Raw genomic sequence first — 21,470 nt, forward strand, 5'->3', positions numbered from 1 at the left:
CATCATATTTTAGATTTCCTATATTCTTCTATGACTGCGCAAAGCACGAAAAAATTGACTAGTCATCTGGAACAAACTCGATTGTATTAATAGATTCCAACGAGCAATTTCAAATTACCAACTCAAAAGGAAAATCACAACTGGAAAATAAACAAAACCCTAAGGATAGTGAGAATGGGGGTGAGAGGCAACAGAAGAAAGGGGGATGAGAATATCAGAACTTTCTTAACAAATTCATGACTATCCTTCTCAATGACACTGCTGCCACTTTTAACACCCTACTCTCTCTCTCTTGTCACGTGCTTTTCCCAAATATAATCACTTATTTGTTTGTTGGGCTGCCTCACACTTTGACTGCGTCTGATCTCCCCAGGCCCAATCCCTTTTGTTGAATTAGTTTGGGCTTTATCCACATAATTCATAACAATACCTTCCTCTGAATCCAGAACCTTGTCCTCCAGGTTCGGAGATGGCGGAACATCAACAGAAGCCCTGATAATGGGAGTAATTTGCTCCGCTGGAGAACCAATACACCTTTTCAACAAAGAAATATGAAAAACAGGATGGATGCGAGCGTCATCCGGTAGGTCCAATTTATAGGCAACTGCCCCTATGCGTTTAAGAACACAATATGGTCCAAAATATTTCCTACCGAGCTTGGAGTGTTTCTGAAGCCTTAAAGAGTGTTGGCGATAAGGTTTCAACTTCACATATGCCCAATCTCCCACCTCCAGTTGAACATCAGTTCGTTTGGCATCTGCTATCGCCTTCATCCGGGTCTGAGCTTTGAGCAAATTAGCTTTAAGTAAGGCCAATACTTCATCACGCTTGAGCATATATTTTTCTACTAGGTCATCGGCAGCACTACCCAAAATATAACGAGCCAAAGAAGGCGGTTCTCGCCCGTAAAGAACCTGAAATGGAGTCAATCCTGCAGAAGATTGGTAGGCCGTGTTGTACCAAAATTCAGCCCAAGGCAACACTGGCACCCAGTCATGCGGGCTGTCCGACACAAAGCATCTCAAGTATTGTTCCACACATTTGTTTAGCGCCTCTGTCTGGCCATCCGTTTGAGGATGGTAGGCTGTACTCATGGCTAAGGAAGTCCCCTGAAGCCGATTAATTTCCTTCCAGAAGGAATGAAGGAATCGAGGATCGCGGTCAGTAATAATCACTCTCGGTGGTCCATGTAATCGAACAATATTTGAAATAAAAGCCAAGGCAATTGACTGAGCATCAAAACTAGCAGGCAGGGGCACGAAATGCCCATATTTAGACAGTCGATCCACCACTGTCATAATAGTGGACTTGCCTTTAGAACTAGGAAGACATGTTATAAAATCCATGGATATTTCTTCAAAAACCATGGCCGGAATAGGCAAGGGCTGGAGAAGCCCTGCAGACGCTCGATTAACATCCTTCATCTGTTGACACACTTGACAAGCAGCAACCTAAGCCCGCACATCTTTGCGCATATGGTTCCAATAAAAATTAGAAGAAAGCCGATGGAAAGTTCGTGCCGCACCGGCGTGGCCTCCTATAGGAGAAGCATGAAACTCTTCTAAGAGTTGTAGACGAACAGGAGAATCAGAAGGAATGACCAAACGTCCACGAAAAAATAACAGTCCATCACGAAAATTGTAATTAGCAAAGGCCAAAAGGGTCTTGCTCCAAGCCTTTCTTGATAGCTAAGAGTTCCGGGTGGTTTTGTGCAGCCAACCGAATCTCATCTAGCCATGCAAAGGTTCTGCTAGAGTATGCCTGCAAAGAACCATCAGGCGGGCGAGAAAGGGCATCTGCAGCTTTGTTGGTTTTTCCAGGCCTATAAACAATGCAAAAATCGAAACCAACCAATTTTCCTAGCCACTTTTGTTGTTCAGGAGTTTGAATAACTTGCTCAGTTAAGTTCTTCAAGGATTGTTGATCAGTGTAAATGGTGAAACGCCTTCCAAGTAGATATTGCCTCCATTTGCTCACGGCCTGAGTGATGGCATACATCTCTCGATGATATGTCGAGGCTCGTTGCATTCTAGAACACAGTTTTTGACTATAGAAAGCAATGGGGTGTCCATTTTGGGATAACACGGCTCCAATACCCAACCCGGATGCATCAGTTTCCAATTGGAAAGTTTGGGAAAAATCTGGCAAAGCCAAAACAGGGGCGTGGCTCATTTTGTCTTTCAGAGCATCAAAGGCAGTTTGGGTCTCAGAAGACCACCTGAAAGGCTCTTTCTTTAGTAAATCAGTCAAGGGGCTGGCTATGGATGCATAATTCTTGATAAAACGACGATAATAGCCGGCAAGGCCCAAGAAGCTAGGGTTACATTTCGAGGTGGTGGCCACTGACTAATGGCTTGTATCTTAGACGGATCAACTGCCAAACCTACATTGGAAATAATATGACCCAAGTAATCCACCTGCGATTGGCCAAAGAGGCACTTAGAACGTTTGGCCACGAGTTGATGAGAACGAAGGAGTTGTAAGACTTGCTTCAAATGTTGTAAGTGTAAGGCCCATGTGTGACTGTAAATAAGGATGTCATAAAAAAAAACCAACACAAAGCGTCGTAAATAAGGTCGAAAAACAGAGTTCATGGTTGCTTGAAATGTGGAGGGAGCATTAGATAACCCGAAAGGCATGACAAGGAATTCATAATGTCCCTCGTGAGTGCGGAAGGCTGTTTTCTCGATATCATCTGGCCTAACTCGAATCTGGTGGTATCCAGACAAAAGGTCGAGTTTAGAGAAATATTTTGCCCCATGAAGCTCATCAAATAACTCATCACTAGTAGGAATGGGAAAACGATCTCAAACTGTGATGGCGTTAAGGGCACGATAGTCAACACAGAATCGCCATGTGCCATCTTTTTTTCGAACCAACAGAACCGGAGAGGAGAATGGACTGGTACTAGGTCGTATGATCCCCTCAGATAACATATCGGTGACCAACTTCTCTATTATTTGCTTTTGAAAATAAGGATAACGATAGGGCTTTACATTGATTGGCCCACTGCCCGGATTCAAATGAATAGTATGGTCTTGCGGCCGTACCGGGGGCAATCCATGAGGTTTGTTAAATACATCCTCAAAGGTCTCAAGGAGAGAACATAGCTCCAGAGGAAGAGTGGGAGGACCCGGACATTCTTCACTAACAAGAACTAAGCAGAAGTAGGATGATACTGCTTCAGTGTCGGATAAGCAACCTAAGGTCTGTAATTGGATTGGCTGAGCCTCCAACGGGGGTTCGCCGACCCAACTATGCTTTTTTCCCTGGATGAAAAACTCAAACTGACGCTTCGAGTAGTCTGACAGGATAGGGCCTAAAGTGCTCAACCAAGAAACACCTAATACAATATCAGCTCCATGAAACGGAAGAACAAGTAAGTCAAGTTGCAGGTCACAACCTTGAATAGATAAAGGAACATTCGGAACCAGTCCTTCGGTGAGTAGATGTTGGCCACTACCAACCATCACCGAATAAGTTGGAGCAGGCTCAACCACCATATTGAGAAATTTAGTGACTCGTGCTTGCACAAAATTATGCGTGCTCCCACCATCAACGACAACTTGAACTGGAGAACCACGAATATGACCCACAAAGCGAAGGGTAGCAGTAGAATGACCACCAATCAAAGCATTATAAGAAATGGTGGAAAGGTTCTGTACCTCCAAACATTGGAGTTCCTCTGCAAGTAAATCGTCGGGGGAAAAATTCTCTGGCACTTCAACGGGACCGGAAGAAGAGTCTTCCAGCAAAATAACAATAGAGGAAGAGCCTTGCACTTATGGGTGGCAGAATAGACCTCATCGCAGTTATAGTATAAACCTTTATCTCGGCGAGCTTGCAATTCAGCCGGAGACAAACGTTTAAAGGGTATTCTGGGTCTAGGAGAAGCAAGAGCCAAATGTTTAGGCATGAATGAAGATGACTGAGAGTTCGGGTTCGGCAATAGGGGCTGGGTTCGGGCAAATGCAGGTCGGGGGGGGGGGGGGGACCCTTGGTAATTCCGAATTTCTGCTCATATAGATGGGCCAAATGGATCGCCTCCTCCAAAGTTTTGGGTCCACGAACTAAAACCTCATCCCGAATATCAGGACGAAGGCCCGAACTAAAACACTCCACCAAGAAGACCTCCGGCAAACACACCGCTTCATTAGATATGGATTCAAAACGAGCTCTATAATCAGCAACAGTGGTCGTTTGTTGAAGCTTAGACAACTGGCCCTCCGGCGACAACAAAGACGTCGCACGAAATCGAATACGAAGCTTGTCGGCAAAGTGAGACCAATCAACCAATTGTTTGTTCCGAAACAGCCAGCGGTACAAATCAAGGGCTTCACCATCCAAGTAAAAAGAAGCAAGAGACAACTGATGGGCCGGCTGAAATCGAAATAACATTCCGCTTGAAACAACCATGCTTCAGGATTCAAGCCACTGAAACGACTCAATTCAATCGTCGTCGGCTTATGACGCAACGTAATCGGAGCAGAAGAAAAAAGAGCCTTGAGTCAAACATACCTCCGCAGATTGAGTACGAACTGGAGCAGCGACAGTGGATTGTGAAGCCATAGACGAAATAAATTCCTGAAAGAGTTTCTGTTGAGCAGCGACAGTAGTGCAAAGTGAATCCACTTTAGAAGATAACTGGGAAAAATCTGATGGTGACACCGGAGCAAGCTCCGAGCCTTTGTCCTTGGAATCCAATTCACCCATGGAGGTCAGATCAATGAAAGCACCAATTGGAACAAACTCGATTGTATTAATAGATTCCAACGAGCAATTTCAAATTACCAACTCAAAAGGAAAATCACAACTGGAAAATAAACAAAACCCTAACGATAGTGAGAATGGGGGTGAGAGGCCACAGAAGAAAGGGGGATGAGAATATCAGAACTTTCTTAACAAATTCATGACTATCCTTCTCAATGACACTGCTGCCACTTTTAACACCCTACTCTCTCTCTCTTGTCACGTGCTTTTCCCAAATATAATCACTCATTTGTTTCTTGGGCTGCCTCACTCTTTGACTGCGTCTGATCTCCCCAGGCCCAATCCCTTTTGTTGAATTAGTTTGGGCTTTATCCATATAATTCATAACATCATCAATTATTATTGACTCATTTTTCTTGATCCTTGCAAGATGGCTGCGTCGCCAACCGCGATATGATGGATGGCGAGAACTAATGATGGTTCATAACTAGTAATCCTTATTAGTTATAGTGGGCGTTTGGCCATAAAAATTATTCACTTTTTTCCGGAATTTTTTTTTTCACTTTTTTTACTTTTAGCGTTTGGCCCTAAAAATTATTCACTTTTTTCGGAGTTGTATTTCGGAATACGAAAAACAAGAAAAACTTGTTTTTCAATTTTTTTCCACTTTTTTACACTACATTTACCAAAAACTACAATTTCAAAAACTATGGCCAAACACAACTCTAACTTCAAAAATTTCAAAAAAAGTGAAAAAGTTTTAGGTATTTATGGCCAAACGGGCCCATAGTATGTACTTAAGTAATATTAGAACTATTTACAAGTTGGCTCACAGTGAAGAGTTTTTTGGGGACAGGAATCAAACAGAGAGGGTATATTGCCCTATTTCTAATAGGTATTAACGGGCAATTTTAGCCCCTTTTGTTAGATTTTAAATACCAAAATACATATCCATATAAATTGTAACGGAATTTAGGATTATCTCTAGCTATGACGATTAAATGCAGAAAGTTCAAATCAGAACACCAAATTTTATAAGCAATTATTAAGAAAAATGTGATACCAAGCTAAGATTTGTGAATTATTCCTACAACAATTTTACCGTAATTATTGTTGATACGAGCAACTTCTTTATTCTTTTGTTTTTTCGCTATTTTTTCACTATTCAATGTCATTAAGTTATATGCTTAATCACTAATTTTTATTATTTTTATTTTGCAACTGAGACTTATTTATTAGCTAAGTTCATAACTATAAGTTTTAGAAAATTAAAAAAAAAATCATGATAGTGAAAAAGTAACAAACGAAAAAAGAAAGAGGTAGATGTTGATAATATAGAGAAGCATTTAGAAAAGAATAACCTCAATTAGTATATGAGGGAAAGAATGTCAATTGTTGGAAGTTGAAAAAAGAACTTAATAGCAAAACATCATTCACCATTTTGTACTATGTTGTAAAAGCTTGATTGAAAAATTATTACCATCTACCAAACTTTAAGTTCGACTTATGAGTAAGAAATATCCGTGAGCCCGATTGTGGATTAATTAGTGAGTGATTATTTATGATTGGTTTTAGGAAAATTGCTACAAAGTAATGATTTCAACTTTTCAAATATAAAAGACAATTTGCAAAGCGTGTACAGACAAAAAGGTTACACTACTTTTTGTCGCTAATCTAACAACATACACTACGGAGAACAGCTTCTTGGACTGAAGCAATGTCGTTTGCTTGTAAGATATTTATGGCATGGTAAGGATTGTGACGGAGTGGTAAGTAATCTTTTATATTTAATTAGATTTCTCCGGTTCAAGTCATGTTGGGTATGAAATTGCATATGTTAGGGGACACTTTAACCCCAAAGTAAAATTTTCTGGCGCGAATCTAAATTTAATTAGGCCCCATACGGATACTGGACATCGGATGAAAATTTTAAAAAAAAACTATTTATCGAGGTTTAAAATACTCTTTAAAAATGCTGTTTATTTAAGGTATTTTCAAAAACGTTTTTCAGAAAATTCTTCCAAAAAACATTCAAAGGATAAAATATGAAAGAGTTTTTCTTCAAGAAAAATAAATAAATAATCACTCACTGAGCCATTACACAAATCTTTAAAAAATTAGAATAATCCAAACATAGTTGTTCCTTCTGCTCAGATTGTTTTTCACAGACCCAATTTAGAAGAAGAAAATAGTTCAATTGACACTTCGTCTCAAGAAAAATGATAAACTTTGATTCTGGTATATGTGAGTCGCATTTGTGCAGTTTTTTGTGTAATTTGTTGGTACATTTGATGAGAGTCGAGACATTTTCTTTACTAATTCAATAAAAGAGAAAAAATGAGTGTGCAAATGGAATACATTATACACCTATCGATTTGGTATAAAATATCGAATGAGTGCTTAAATGACATACATTTTTTCTTACGACATATTTACCACAAACAATTAACGTTCTTGATAATGATATTTTCATCACACTGTTGAAATGTTCCTTTTATCATAATACTTTTTTTTTTAACCTGCTTTCGATTCATATAATTATTATCACTAAGATTTTTACTATAGTCATATTTAAGCAGACATTGCGTACAATCCTATTCCTCTTTGCCTCTCATACTAAAAGTTTTCCTACAATTATTGTTTTCCAATTAATGTGGTTTTGGTTGGTGGATGATTCTATTAAATGATGGTTATACTTATTATTAGTAATAATAGTTTCTTTAAGAAAGAATATCTTTTATTAAGGTGTAATCTATGTTAAGGTTACCATAATTTGTTGAATCGTTACTCTTTACTCATCCTTTACTAAAAACAGATAATCCCAGATATAGAAAATATACTACGTATTAAATTACCAAGGCACATTTAATAAGGATTTGAAATTAGTGCTGGTTTTCCATAAATGCACAGGTGTATCACATTTTTCCTTCTATTATTAAAATTCTTTTTCTGTGAAGAAGTAGGGACATTACACATTTACACCTTTATACTGCTAAACTATATGCTCTTTACCGAGCTATACTTCGATTATTTTTTTCGTTTCTTCCATTAAACATTACATGACTAGAAATTCTTAAAACTTCACTTCATTATCAAAGATTTAAATTAACTAAAATGTACTACATACAAAAAATACACTTAATTTAACCTTGACCATTTCTTAAAATAAAATTAACACTTACAAATTGTAAAATCTACAATATTAAGAATCACATGCCCCAAATGAAAATTAGTACTAGCAAGTTAAAAAATGATGAAAGACATTTAAATCAGAGTGATTTTTAGACTAAATTCAAAATAAATTACCTTGGTCATAATTTTACGTACTTTTCATCTAATAACTACCAATACGTGGTGATCCAGAATGTGCTTTTACGAGTTTGAATTTCAATAATTTTTTTATTACTATTACCCGATTACAAGTTTACAACTTATTTATCTTTTTGTAACTCCGCGAAAAGAAAAAAAACATAGAAACGCGCAAAAGCAAGTCAATTGGTACTTCATTTTCTCTTATATAAAAAATAAAAAATTAAATAAAGTTTTTGTTGATATGAAATAAAAATAAAGTTGACAACACATGAAAAAAGATCCCGCCCATAGTCAAATTTTAAAAAAAATGTTCTTGACCCCATGACGTTGAGTAGACTATGAAAGGACATAAACCCCACGTGGCGCACTAACTTGACCACCATTCAACACAAAACACTCTTCACTTCACTCCACTAAGTCAAAAAATAATAATATAAAAATAGATTCAGTTAATCTCTTCACATTTTTTCTGCTACTCATAACAATTCTCCTGTCCTTCGCCGCCGATAACAATCTCCGACGTAAGGAAAGCGTTAGGGTTAGGGTTTTCATGGAAGGTGTTATTGGACTTGTGAACAGAATACAAAGAGCTTGTACGTTACTCGGTGATTACGGTAACGGTGATGATCCAAGTTTGCCTACTCTTTGGGATGCTCTTCCTACTATCGTTGTCCTCGGTGGACAGGTTCCGTTCATCTACACCTATTTTTACGAGTTTTTTTTTTTTTTTGGCTATATCTGTAATTTTTATGTTTATGTTTGGTTTGGAGTCTGTATATGATTGTTTTTTTGTTTGATCGATGGTTGTGACGGTATATATAAATGTATGTGGAGTTTAGTTAGTTTTGATGGTTAATTTAGCGTTTTTGAAGTGATTTGATTGAATTATGGTTTGGTCGGTGTTTATGATGGAATAAATGTTTTTTTATGGAATTTACTCGTCACGTTTTGCTTATCGAGAGTCAATTTGACTACTCTTCTAAATTGAATTAGATTAATTCAATAATTTAATATTAAAATTTAGGTGTTCAAAATTTCGATGGCCAGGTTCGATTCATGCACACCTAGTTTTCACTGTTTTTATGCAAGTTTTTCTGTATTTTTAATTTTTTTATGTGTATGTCTGCTTTGGTTAAGTGAGAGTCTGTCTATGATTGTTTTTTGTTTGATCAGTGTTTGTGATGGTATAAATGTTGTTTTTGGAGGTTTATTAGTGTTAATGGTTAATTTAGTGTTGTTTCCCTGTTTTCTGAAGTGATTTGATTTAATTATGGTGTTTTTGTAGAGTTCCGGGAAGTCATCTCCACCTATTTTTGTGTGATTTTGTGAGTTTTTTTTTTTTTTTTTTTTTTTTTGTTTTTGTCTATGGAGCCGTTTGGACATGGTTTCAAACCATGATTTGAAATCATGTTTGGACATGTAATTTGGATATCTTAAGTTGTATTTTCTTTTATATACATAAAAACCCCACAAGTTGTGAAAACTATCAATACATTCCCAATTCTTATACAATCTTACCAAATGAGCAAGTCATAGTTCATAACAAAATGAATACGCTACTAGAAGGCCTTTTTATGAAATACAACATCAATTGATCAAAACTTTAGTTCAATAAAAACGAAAATTTAACATGAATAGTAACGTAACTACTCTTTAATATAATTCTCCCACATGGTAGACATGAATAAAGGTTGGTGGAAGTTAATGAGGTTGGTAAATGGTTGGTGGGAGTAATTGTTAAAAATATTTACCAACTTATGGGTCTTTTTTTTATAAAATATAAACTTATGGGTCAAGTTATGCATGTCCAAACGCGGGTTTCATCTCATGGTTTCAAACATTTCAAACCGCATGTCCAAACGCCTACTATATCTATAATTTTTATTGTTTATGTCTGTTTTGGTATCTGTATATTGTTGTTTTCTGTTTGATCGGTGTTTGTGATGGTTTATATATATGTTAGTGGAGTTTAGTTAGTTTTGATGGTTAATTTAGCGTTGTTACCCTGTTTTTTGAAGTGATTTGATTGAATTATGGTGTTTTCATCTACACCTATTTTTTGTGTGTTTTTTATGTAAATTTTCTGTCTGTTTTGGTTATTTTTAAGTGAGAATGTGTGGATGAACCTTTTTTTTTGTTTGATCGGCGTTTGTGCATTTTTTTATGGAGGTTTATTAGTTTGATGGTTAATTTTGCGTTGTTTCCCTCTTTTTTTTGGATTAATTTGATTCATCTACACCTAATTCTCTGTTTTTTTTTTTTTGTGAATTTATATGCATATCTATTTTTTCCTGTTTATATCTGCTTTGGTTAAGTGAGAGTATGTGGATGATTGTTTTTTGTTTGATCGGTGTTTGTGATGGAATAAATGTTTTTTATGGAGTTTAGTTAGTTTTGATGGTTAATTTAGCGCTGTTTTTTTTTTTTTTTTTTTTTTTTTTGAAGTGATTTGATTGAATTGTGGTGTTTTTGTAGAGTTCTGGGAAGTCTTCGGTGTTGGAGAGCATCGTCGGCAGGGATTTTCTCCCTAGAGGATCAGGTAATGGTTAATTGTATGAATTATATGCATAGATTTAAATCTAGTGTTCTTTTTGGTTAAATTTAACTGTAGTTTCTCAATCGGAGATTTTTTGGACTAAGTTGGTGCTAATAAATAAAAATAATTAAAAAGAAAAAAAGAACAAAACAAACAGAAACAGAGATGAAAATTCTGTTATCATGAGGCTTTTGGATGTTGATTGACATTTTATCTGAAACTGAAAAAATTGATTCTTTTATCAGAAAGTGTATAAAATGAAATCAGCTGCTTTAGCACATGTTGGCTCTGATTTTGTCCAGAAAAATATATTATATATATAAAAGACATGTAGTTAAGACCTCATTTTATTCCATTGTAAATTATATTTTTGGCTTTGAAAAGAAGAATAGAGAAATGAGTACTTGAAAGTTAGTACCATAGTAAATGCTATTATTAACACATGCAAATAGAAATGGGAAGACTTGAGCTGTTACTTTAGTGAAAAGGAAACTAGTCTTTTTTATTGGACAGAAACGTACATTCCAACTAGCTATTATCTTGTGATAAGGGAAAATACTAGTTTTAAAGACTATAGTCAGTTTTAGGCTTTGTGACATAATGATTGGAGGTTACGCCTATGTCTATTTATCATGATTTTATCGAATCAAACTTTCTTATCATAATGATAGACAGGAAAAATTGATAAGGTACTGATTCTTAATGTCATTTGAAAATAAAAATAAAAATTATACTCCTATTTGTTTTCCTTCTATACCTTTCAGCATAACCCAGTTTTAACCATCTTTCCCCGGACCTTCAACTGTACCACTTCACTATTTAGACACACTCCAAAATTGATATTATAATTTTCAGGATGCCACATTGGAATTACTGTAGAAATGCACCTTAACTTTCTGCTTGGCAGTACTCTCTCTCTGCTATTACAAACAAAAATATGTAACTTATTCGAAATAAAGTTATAAACCATAATATTTTTACTCTTTCCCTCCCTTTGTTGTTTTTTCACATAGCAACATTTATTTTGGGGCAGGGATTGTAACAAGAAGGCCATTGGTTTTGCAACTTTACAAGACTGAGCCAGGACAACAAGACTATGCACAGTTTCTTCACACTGGAAATAGAAAGTTTCTAGATTTTGGTATGTTGCTGTTTTGAAGTTGTGCTACAATGCAGATTTGCTGTATAGCTTCTTCACCTTTACAATAATGCTATCCAGATTACCTTGTCATAGTTCTTCTGCAGTACTGTTAGTCCATTACCGCATCCATTTTGGAAGTTATAATATCATTTGAAACAATGCAGCACTTATGCTTTGATTGATTTTGTACATTTCTTCTTGATGAAGCTATGGTAAGATCAGAGATCCAGGAAGAAACTGACAGGGTGACAGGCAAGACAAAGCAAATTTCTCCTCTTCCTATTAATCTCAGCATCTACTCTCCAAATGGTGCGCCTCTTATGTGCTTTAAACTTATGTTACTTTCTTTTATTTACAACATTCTGCTGGCTCTCGTTGTGAATTTAGCGGTGTATCTACTGAAGGCAAGCAACTGATGGTTTGCAATACTGCTTCCATATATATATGTCTTTTCATTTTGCTGTGCTTTAAAAAAAAGTAAAAATCCCTGATTGAATATTATGAAAGTTCTCAAGTTAGTGCTACTTTCTATCCCGTGCCTTGTATATTCTGTGCAATTTGCTAACAATGTTTGCATTGTTCCAGAGTTTTGTGTGTTTAGTACCTATTGTTCATATAGTGCTCTCAAAAAGAACTTAGCAAAGTTATTTTATGTTGAATTTCATATTAACATGTTGTAAAACGCCCTTGATTTTAGGACTGTGCAATTGCTTCATTGTTATTTTTTAGCTTTTACTCTATGGGTGATAGGTTCTTGGTGGTATAGATAGGTTCTTGGTGGTATTCATAGGGCTACCAAATATTGGAATTCTGATTTCGCAATTGGTTCAATCAGATAACTCATCTTAGGTTTTCATTGCAGTTGTCAATTTGACATTGGTAGATTTACCTGGTTTAACAAAGGTTGCTGTCGGTATGTTTCTTCATTCTCATGTTATTGGTCTTCTATGAATACATGTTTCATGCTCTATTTTGCTCAATGCACTTGTGGTTGTTGACAGAGGGACAGCCTGAAAGTATAGTTCAGGAAATTGAAGATATGGTTCGCTCGTATGTTGAGAAGGTAATACGCTGAGAGGCAGAGAATGTCTTTGTTGAGTAGCAAAATATAACTTTGTTTCTAGCCTCTTAGAGGTGATAAAACACAACTTAGAGAATTATGATCTGCCACACAGAAGTTAGGGACTTTGATGATATTGCTTGGTTTGTAAATTCTGCCCTCGACACTTGATGGGAACCGACTGACAAAACTTTTGGTTCTTGGATTGCAGCCAAACTGTATTCTTTTAGCTATTACCCCGGCCAATCAGGATGTTGCAACATCTGATGCTATAAAGATTGCTCGAGAAGTTGATCCCACTGGTAATATTTTCATGTCTTATCTGGCATAGTATATCATTTGCTTAATTTTACCTGTCTTTGCTCTTTCTCCCACATTTGCAAAATACTTTGAGGGTCACTCGAGCATTAAGTTGCTTCCATGCAGGTGAACGTACAATTGGTGTGTTGACAAAGCTTGATTTGATGGACAAGGGAACAAATGCATTGGATGTGAGCACATCTTTTCTCCATTCGAAGAGGAGTTATATTTCTCTGTTTTAATCAGCATCTTTTAATTCCCGATCCATTGTTAACAATGAACAGTTTATAATACAGTGGCTTATATCTAATAAATCTTCTAAAATTACAAAAGATGCTAAACTTTTCTTAAAAGTCTGTTTCATGCTGATTCTTCCATAGATCATCTGCAATATCCATCACCACTTTGGATTTAGGTAATATTTGTTTGTTTCAAAGTGACAATATTGATTAAATGTCAGATTTATATCTGCACAGTATGAGGATAGAGAATATAACTATTTTCATCATATGGTGTTGTATAAGAATCCCTTGCATCAGGCTAGCATTGTGAAACTGTATATTGGTGGACAAGAACTTTCTGTTAAGTTATTGCATGCCGAACTTCAAAATTGGTGTAAATAGGTAGTGGTTGAATGTAGGGAATGCATAAATTACTGTAGGATGTGGTTGTTTCCTTAGGATTGTGCAACATTCGTCAGGTTCTCTTTATGAATACGCTTAAAATTCTCTGTTTTTAATCAGCAGCAGTTTTATGTAACCTTTGCTGCGGCTAGTCTTTTCATCAATTGCGGCTAATTGCAACATCTTTTGGTCTATACTGACATTCCTCTTTTGTTTACTTTTTCAATTGTGTGATGAAGGTTCTTGAAGGAAGATCTTATCGGTTACAACATCCTTGGGTTGGACTTGTCAATCGTTCACAGGCTGATATTAATAGAAATGTTGATATGGTTGTTGCAAGGCGTAAGGAATGTGAATTTTTTGCTACAAGTCCTGAGTATGGACATTTGGTCAATAGAATGGGTTCAGAGTATTTGGCAAAACTACTCTCAAAAGTATGCACAGTCTACCAAAGCTGCTTATACCAAGAAATATTTGTCTCTAGTTCTTGCAATTGATATTTGTTACGCGATGCTGATACCAAATATTTGTTTTTCCAGCACCTAGAATCTGTGATCAAGGCCCGTATACCAGCAATTTTGTCTTTGATCAATACAAGCATTGATGAACTTGAAGCAGAGTTGAATTACTTAGGGAGACCTCTTGCTATTGATGCAGGCGTAATGACAGAAATCTTTTCCTTTTCTGAAAATATGCTTCGTATTTGATTCAATATCTTTACGAGTCTTGCCTAAATTGACAGGCGCAGTTGTATGCCATATTAGAGCTGTGCCGTGCTTTTGATAGGATTTTCAAGGAGCACCTTGAAGGAGGGTAAGAATATACATTTTTCTTTAACCAAGGTGAAATGTAAGAAGACAAAAAGGAGAACTTGTTGATTCGAACATTACTGATTCTGCTTGTCTTCACAACCACACTGCTATTTTTGTCATGTAAAGGAAAACCCATAATGTTTGGTTCCATTCACATGTCAAGCGTTGTCCATCTAATGGATGTCTGATTATATTACAACCTGTGAAGATGTTGGATACATATAACAGGGACATTATCAGCTGTTTTCCTGCACATTGCCTTAAAAACCGACATATACTACATTGCCTTACAATGACGTTAAGTTGATCATATTTGTTAGAAGTTCCTTATGCTTGGCCTTCCACATCTGCTTGTGTAGGCGGCCAGGAGGAGATCGTATTTATGGGGTTTTTGACTATCAGCTCCCTGCTGCTTTAAGAAAGCTTCCACTGGATCGTCATCTCTCGTTGCAAAATGTTAGGAAGGTTGTCTCTGAGGCAGATGGCTATCAACCTCATCTAATAGCACCAGAGCAAGGTTATAGACGGCTTATTGATGGTGCTCTTAATTATTTCAGGGGTCCTGCTGAAGCCTCAGTGGATGCAGTAAGTACTTGGACCTTTTCATGCTTTTATCCTCTGGATGTGAATTGTCATGTTACTTGATGTGGCTATGGTTAAAGAGATCTTTTTATGACATTGGCTATGCATGGCATCCTTTTTAGAGGCCACAAAGAGTGTCATCTGGAGATTATCCTCCATTTTGCATGGGCTAGAGTACCGGTAGTTTTTTTGAAGTTGTTGGAAAATGGAAACTTTGTGAAGTACTCTCTCCACGGGTTGTGGAAGCACTAGCTTAGCTTATGCACTAGGGAATTGAGTAGGAAAAGTAAAACTATGGTCATCCTGGAAGTAGTTATCTTATGAACTTAAAATGCTTAAGTTGAAACTGCTAATTTCAACTGACCTCCATGAATTGACTATGTAGGTCCACTTCATCTTGAAAGAGCTGGTGAAGAAGTCAATAGGGGAAACTCAGGTATGATCCCGACCCTCTACTACTTCATGATCTAATGGCAAATTATGAAATTGATATTTCTGAATGCAGGAACTAAGACGCTTTCCAACTCTTCAAGCTGAGATAGCTTCAGCTGCAATTGAAGCATTAGAGCGATTTCGCGATGACAGCAAGAAGACTGTTCTGCGGATGGTGGCTATGGAATCCTCATACCTTACTGCTGACTTTTTCCGGAAACTCCCACAAGAAGCGGATAAGGGTGGAAGCCCAACTACTTCAACTGCTGACCGTTACACAGAGGGGCATTTGCGCAGGATAGGCTCAAACATTTCCTCATATGTTGGGATGGTGTCTGATACCTTAAGGAATACAATTCCAAAGGCTGTTGTTTACTGTCAGGTTCGGGAAGCCAAGCGTTGTTTACTCGATCATTTCTACACACAACTGGGCAAAAAGGAGGTATTTTACTTGTCTACTTAGTACCCTCCAGAGATTAGATATCCATATGCTTAATATCCTTAATGAAATCAGTAGTCAATGGATGATGAAATCATGAAATTGGCAAACATGTCTTTAGGTGAAAGCTTTTAAATGCTGATGCAATGTTACAAGCACTTACAACTATATTTTTTAATTCTATGCACAAAACTTTCCATATAATTTTCTGAGAATAAAAAGTATCACATTAATTGTCGGAAAATCAATTTCAGTAAGACCTTTCAAAGCAAAAGTTGAAAATTATGGTATGTTTTCCTTTCAGGTTCAAAGTTAGTAGATGGTACTTCATGATATTTTTTTTCCACTTGTAGGGTCGTAACCTCGCCCAGTTACTGGATGAAGATCCAGTCTTGATGGAGAGGAGGCAGAAATGTTCAAGAAGGCTTGAGCTTTACAAGACTGCTAGGGATGAAATGGATTCAGCACTGTGGGAAAAATGATGTGCAGTATATAGTTTGCAAACTAGTTAGAAAATTGTTTTTGCTCTAAACATAGGTTTTTCAAAGACATAGCATCTTGTTATGGGTTTAAACTGAGTTACATTATTAGCAGTTTTGAATCTTGAATGATGCTGTTTTTTTTTTCACCATTGGCAGTATCTATGAATTCTGCCGGATTCAATTTGCTGCTTCACAAATTATGATGCCGAGGGCAAGCAAAAGCCTCAGTTACGTTATGAGCTACAAAAAGAACTTGTAAAGCCTGAGATTTGTAAATATCTGCCCTTATAGAATGATGTTGCACAAGCGAAATGCAGGCTCTTTTACATAGCTATAATCGCAACATCATTTCACAAAACCTACTGTCATAAGCTTAGAAGTTAGGGTCGTTTAGTAGGACGTATTAGATAAAATAATACATGTATTAGTTTTGGTATTACTAATCCATTGTTTGGTACACTTTTTCAACCTTTGTATAACTAATCCAAATATTAGTTATACACCCTATTTGGTAATCATTATTCTATGTATAACTAATACATAGCAAACCATGGTATTAGCAGCACCAAGACTATTAATACAAGCATGGTTAAAGACAAAATTGCCCTTGATGTCCCTCATAACTAATTAATGTGGAGGGTATTTTTGTAAACAAATAATTTTAAGAAAATGATGCAATGCATGTTATTTTTTAATACACCACACCAAATAGAAATAATCTCAGCATAACTAATCCAAGTATAACTAATTCCTGCATTACGAATACAACCTTATTCAATACTATTTTTATAGATCTTACCAAAAGAGGATTACAGTAGTTTGATTATCAATGTAAGAATAATTTTACCATGATAGATCTCTAAGTATAGAATTTGCAACCGTGTAAAACCTAAATTTTTTAATACCAACATGAGCTAATTTGATTTTAAGCCATAGTAGATTGATTTGCAACATCTTAGGGATCAATGCTATAGGACCTATCCAACAAAACATACTGAACTTGGAAACAAACATGTCACATCACCGACGTGAACTAGAATGGGATGAAGGCATAATTGAACCACTGACATTTACTACTATGTAACATCTTCATACAGAGGAATTCAAACAGATATGGGGAAGTTGACATCTCAACTCATAGAGTATAATAAACAAGTTATTATAAATTATAAACTCTTTTGTTCTCAAGGTCTACAAGTGTGGTGGAGTGAATTATAAAGGCTACTATTAAACCGAACGGGACGTCAATGAACAAGCTATGGTCAATGAGCAGTCACCATAGCCAGTTTTCATATAGTACTCCTTAAATCGGTGTTGGACCTATCAATCTGATTTTACGGAAGAAAAATAATGATAATACCATTTCCCTCTTTATGTTTATGAAAAGAAAATCCAAGGCTTCGATGAAGCAAGTCCAATTAACTCTGTTGAGTTCCACTTCAACAACAATAACAGATATTTCACCTAGTATGCGTACGTCTCAGACTGTGGTTGTTGTGGCACCTGACTTTTTGTCGATATCCTCTAGAGCTGTCCATAGCTTCGCATCTTCATAATCTTTAATAAGAAAAGCAGGTTTTGCTTCCATAAGTAGGTGAGGTGGATTTCGGGTTGCCAAGCCAACAACAGGCATCCCAGCTGCCACCCCAGCTTTTATTCCCGAAAAAGAATCCTAAAAATCGAAGAAATATTAGTATGAGTTTTAATGGTTAAAACAAGAAAATGAAAATTGTCGCGAACAAAGAAATCAGACCTCAAATATGAATGTGTGGTCCTTTGACACCTGAAGCAGTTCAAGGGCCTTCAAGTACGGGTCAGGATTTGGTTTTGCGTGCTCACACTCACTTCCAATAATAATCACATCAAAGAAATCCTTTAGGCCAAGTTTTTCTATCATCAGTTCAGCGTTTAGTCTAGGCGCATTGGTAACTGCAGCCCGTTTCAGCCCACGGTCTTCAACCCATTTCTTCACCTTGTACAGACCATTTATAGGTTTCAACTGTTCTTTCACCATCCTATATTGTACCAAAAACGGCTATTAGACTGGAGGAATGAAATTGAATATAAGGTCAATTGAAATGCACAAGTTACATGTGCAGGGAATTCCAAACCTTCTAAACATAGCTTCCTTGTCATCACAGAATTTAATGCCCCGTTCCTGATCATCAGGGAAAAGGGCAGAAGCAATATCGTCGTTGTGTTTCCCAGCAATAGTCTTGATGAACCATTCCTCATCAACTGGCGCACCACCGTTGTAGCCTATCTGCAGAACACAAATCGCCAGCAGTTATGAGAAACATGATTGACATTTTCCCAAATATCAGTAACTTCTGTATAAGCCCCCTAAAGAAAGCTTTTTCTCTAAAAGGAAAGGGATTAATTGCTGGTACCTCTAGAAGCATTTCACGGAAGGCATAATAGTGAAGAGGATCTGAATCACATAAAGTTCCGTCTACGTCAAATAGAACTGCTTGAAGGGGAGCAAGTGTTGCGAGAGATGAAGAACTGCTAAAAGAAGATATAGTAGTTTAGCTTTGCTTTCTGGCTCCAACACACAACAATCTCCAAACAAGTTTTTTGGTGTAATACTAAACTTGTAAATGAATGTAAGGTGCATTCACATTCCGTGGATGAATCTAGACTTAACGACACCCACTGCCTTTATTTAGGACCATGTGGATGTTTTAAAATCAATTTAAAGACATCAATACATGCAACAACACAAGCCCATCCCGAATTCATTGATTCTAAATGTTGGCCTGTCTCTGCTATATTCTCAAAGAATAAAAGGCTAAACATTAGTATGTGTATTTCCTGTACATTTTGTACGAGGGCCAAGAAATTATGATAAGTATGAAGCATTGATGATAACAATATCTCAATGATACAATTAAGTTAAAATGTGCACTAAGTTGCTACGGTTTCTGGGAAGCATTGTGATTTCTATTCAATAGTGGCTATACTTGGAACTCTGTAGCATAAAACCCAGCTAAAGTTCAAAAATCCAGTTATCAATTTCTTTACGTATGAGTCTGGACTAGATATTTTCTCATACAGCATACGAGCTTCAATTACCCTTGATGAGAAGTACAGTTTTTAGGGCTACAGATACTAGAAAACATTCAGTCAGAGGATGAAAAGTGAGAATAGATTGCAAATAAATTAAATTGTGAGATAAGCCTATGTCCAATAGTCACGATGAAGCTCATATACCAGTCAGGATAAAACAGAAGGCACATCCTATAAATGAAAGAATTTGCAACAAAATGAAGTTAACAGAAGTCATTAGCCTTAATATTATGAGCCAGAAAGAAGAAATTGCTAAAGATGATCAAATTCTCAATTGATCAATCAAAAACTAAGTGAGAAGACTGAGTTTAGATCTGCTTAGCAAAAAGAACACATCTTACATTTTTCCTTTACATTAATCAGATTCAAACAAATCAAAGTGTCAAGGACATGTTACAATAACAGTGGAATCATCAATAGATGTAGAATTTCCAAATGGCACACAATGAGATTGAGATCAATGGTTTCAATCAAGCACAAATTGGATTCAAGAATCTCAAAACTTCCAAGTAATAGATGAAGAACTTCTAATGGACTTATGGAGATAAATGGATTCAATCATGAACCAAGAAAGTTATCAAAACAACTAGCTCCAATCATAACAATTCCAAAAAAAAAAATGGGAGCTTCAGCTTATTCATGAAAAAATAAAAAATTTAATAGCAGACACCCCCCCACCCCCACCCCCAAGAAACTTTCATTCTTATTAAGATCAGCAAAATGCAACAAGAAACTCTCTTTTTTGTACCAATCAACAAAATGCAACAACAAGTCAGACCCCAGATCAAATCTTGCCAAATATTCAAGAAAATTTACCAAATAAAAGCTAAAGGGGGATTAAAAATTTCACCTTTCTGTCGAATTTTCCCCAGTAGGAGCTGTCATCTTGCAAAGGGTATCAAATAAATTTGAGAGTTGTTTAGAAAATTTTGATGAACCAAATGCTAATTTCCACAAACGTGTGCTTTTAGAAACTTGAGGGAATATGACAGCAAAGTTGGCAACTTTATTATGAAGAAAAAAAAGAGATGGATGGTATAATAACAGAATCTTCTAAAGAATCAGAATAGTACAGCGTTCCAATAAAGTGTAAAGGCAAGAGAAGTGTTGGTCTTTACAACCTTTTCCTACACTTCACGTGTTACATTTGAGAAAATGACAAAAATAAGCACTTGTGTTTGGGTAGATTTAGAATAGTCAATTAAATATACTTTTGAGCAATTTAGTCAATTCAAGTTTGTCGAAATTGTGCACTCTTCCTCGTTGTCAAATATTTTAAATAATTTTGGTTGTTGGATTTAAAAGTAACTGTTAAAAAAGAGAGATTTGACGGAAACTTACATTTGGAGGTGTACTTTTTAAAATTTCTATCATATCGTTATTGTACATTGTGATTTGTGCAGTTTTTTGATGCACAAAGTCTACCTTTTTTAGTGTCTAGTTCAATTTTTGATGTTAAATTTTGTAAAAATAGATTTGTTGGGACCTATAGGTGTTTCTGGTTAGTTTTTTTTTTTTTTCTTTCTGTTTTCTTTAAATCTAACTTCAGAATTTGTTAAATAGTTGACGGACACTAAAGTGCTTATTTTTGACAAACTTAAAGAACTAAAACTGTTCACAGGTATCTTTCAGGACATTTAAACCTATCCCAAAATTATGGAACCATTTTGTCATTTCTCTTTTACATTTACGTCATTTTGTTATTCGATTTGTGAAAAGGATTGGTTGGACTAATTCAGATTTGTATCAAGTAGGTCTACTACAGCCTAAAGGGAGTAAAGAGTTTCTTATTAAGAACCTCCAGATTCTCAGGACTCGAACTCGAAATCTCTAGTTAAAGGTGAATGAATTTTAATTATCTTATCATGATCTTTATGGTAACTTAAGTACGCTTAAATTGATTTACTGGGCGTTAGTTACTTTTTATTGATATAAATATGGTTGATTTTGCCCACTAAAATAGTATTCAAGC

The 21,470-nt window shown here is 36.1% G+C and overlaps 2 protein-coding genes and 1 pseudogene across 3 annotated transcripts; 1 reads left to right on the forward strand and 2 right to left on the reverse strand.

The window, feature by feature from the left end:
• Window positions 1-246: 246 nt before the first annotated feature.
• Window positions 247-4,713, reverse strand: LOC132637162 (uncharacterized; annotated as a pseudogene).
• Window positions 4,714-8,404: 3,691 nt separating this feature from the next.
• Window positions 8,405-16,722, forward strand: LOC132635235 (phragmoplastin DRP1E-like). The gene is made up of 15 exons (XM_060351543.1): window positions 8,405-8,707; window positions 10,498-10,561; window positions 11,592-11,699; window positions 11,907-12,008; window positions 12,562-12,612; window positions 12,701-12,762; window positions 12,971-13,061; window positions 13,186-13,250; window positions 13,922-14,116; window positions 14,222-14,341; window positions 14,425-14,495; window positions 14,854-15,079; window positions 15,462-15,512; window positions 15,582-15,950; window positions 16,301-16,722. Exons 1-15 carry the CDS (start codon window positions 8,573-8,575, stop codon window positions 16,427-16,429), a joined length of 1,839 nt encoding a protein of 612 aa, XP_060207526.1. The 5' UTR covers window positions 8,405-8,572; the 3' UTR covers window positions 16,430-16,722.
• A 751-nt stretch (window positions 16,723-17,473) lies between these two features.
• On the reverse strand, window positions 17,474-20,609 carry LOC132635236 (haloacid dehalogenase-like hydrolase domain-containing protein Sgpp). 2 transcript variants are annotated; one of them, XM_060351544.1, is made up of 5 exons: window positions 20,349-20,609; window positions 18,820-18,937; window positions 18,541-18,692; window positions 18,183-18,444; window positions 17,474-18,101 (listed from the first exon to the last, which is right to left on the reverse strand). In XM_060351544.1, exons 1-5 carry the CDS (start codon window positions 20,381-20,383, stop codon window positions 17,910-17,912), a joined length of 759 nt encoding a protein of 252 aa, XP_060207527.1. In that variant the 5' UTR covers window positions 20,384-20,609; the 3' UTR covers window positions 17,474-17,909. The 2 variants fall into 2 exon arrangements, with proteins under 2 accessions (XP_060207527.1, XP_060207528.1); XM_060351545.1 differs by having other exon boundaries at window positions 18,820-18,934; window positions 20,349-20,605.
• Between the last annotated feature and the right edge of the window lie 861 nt (window positions 20,610-21,470).

The sequence above is a fragment of the Lycium barbarum genome, chromosome 4, assembly GCF_019175385.1.
Source record: "Lycium barbarum isolate Lr01 chromosome 4, ASM1917538v2, whole genome shotgun sequence".
In the NCBI taxonomy this organism is placed as follows: domain Eukaryota; kingdom Viridiplantae; phylum Streptophyta; class Magnoliopsida; order Solanales; family Solanaceae; genus Lycium; species Lycium barbarum.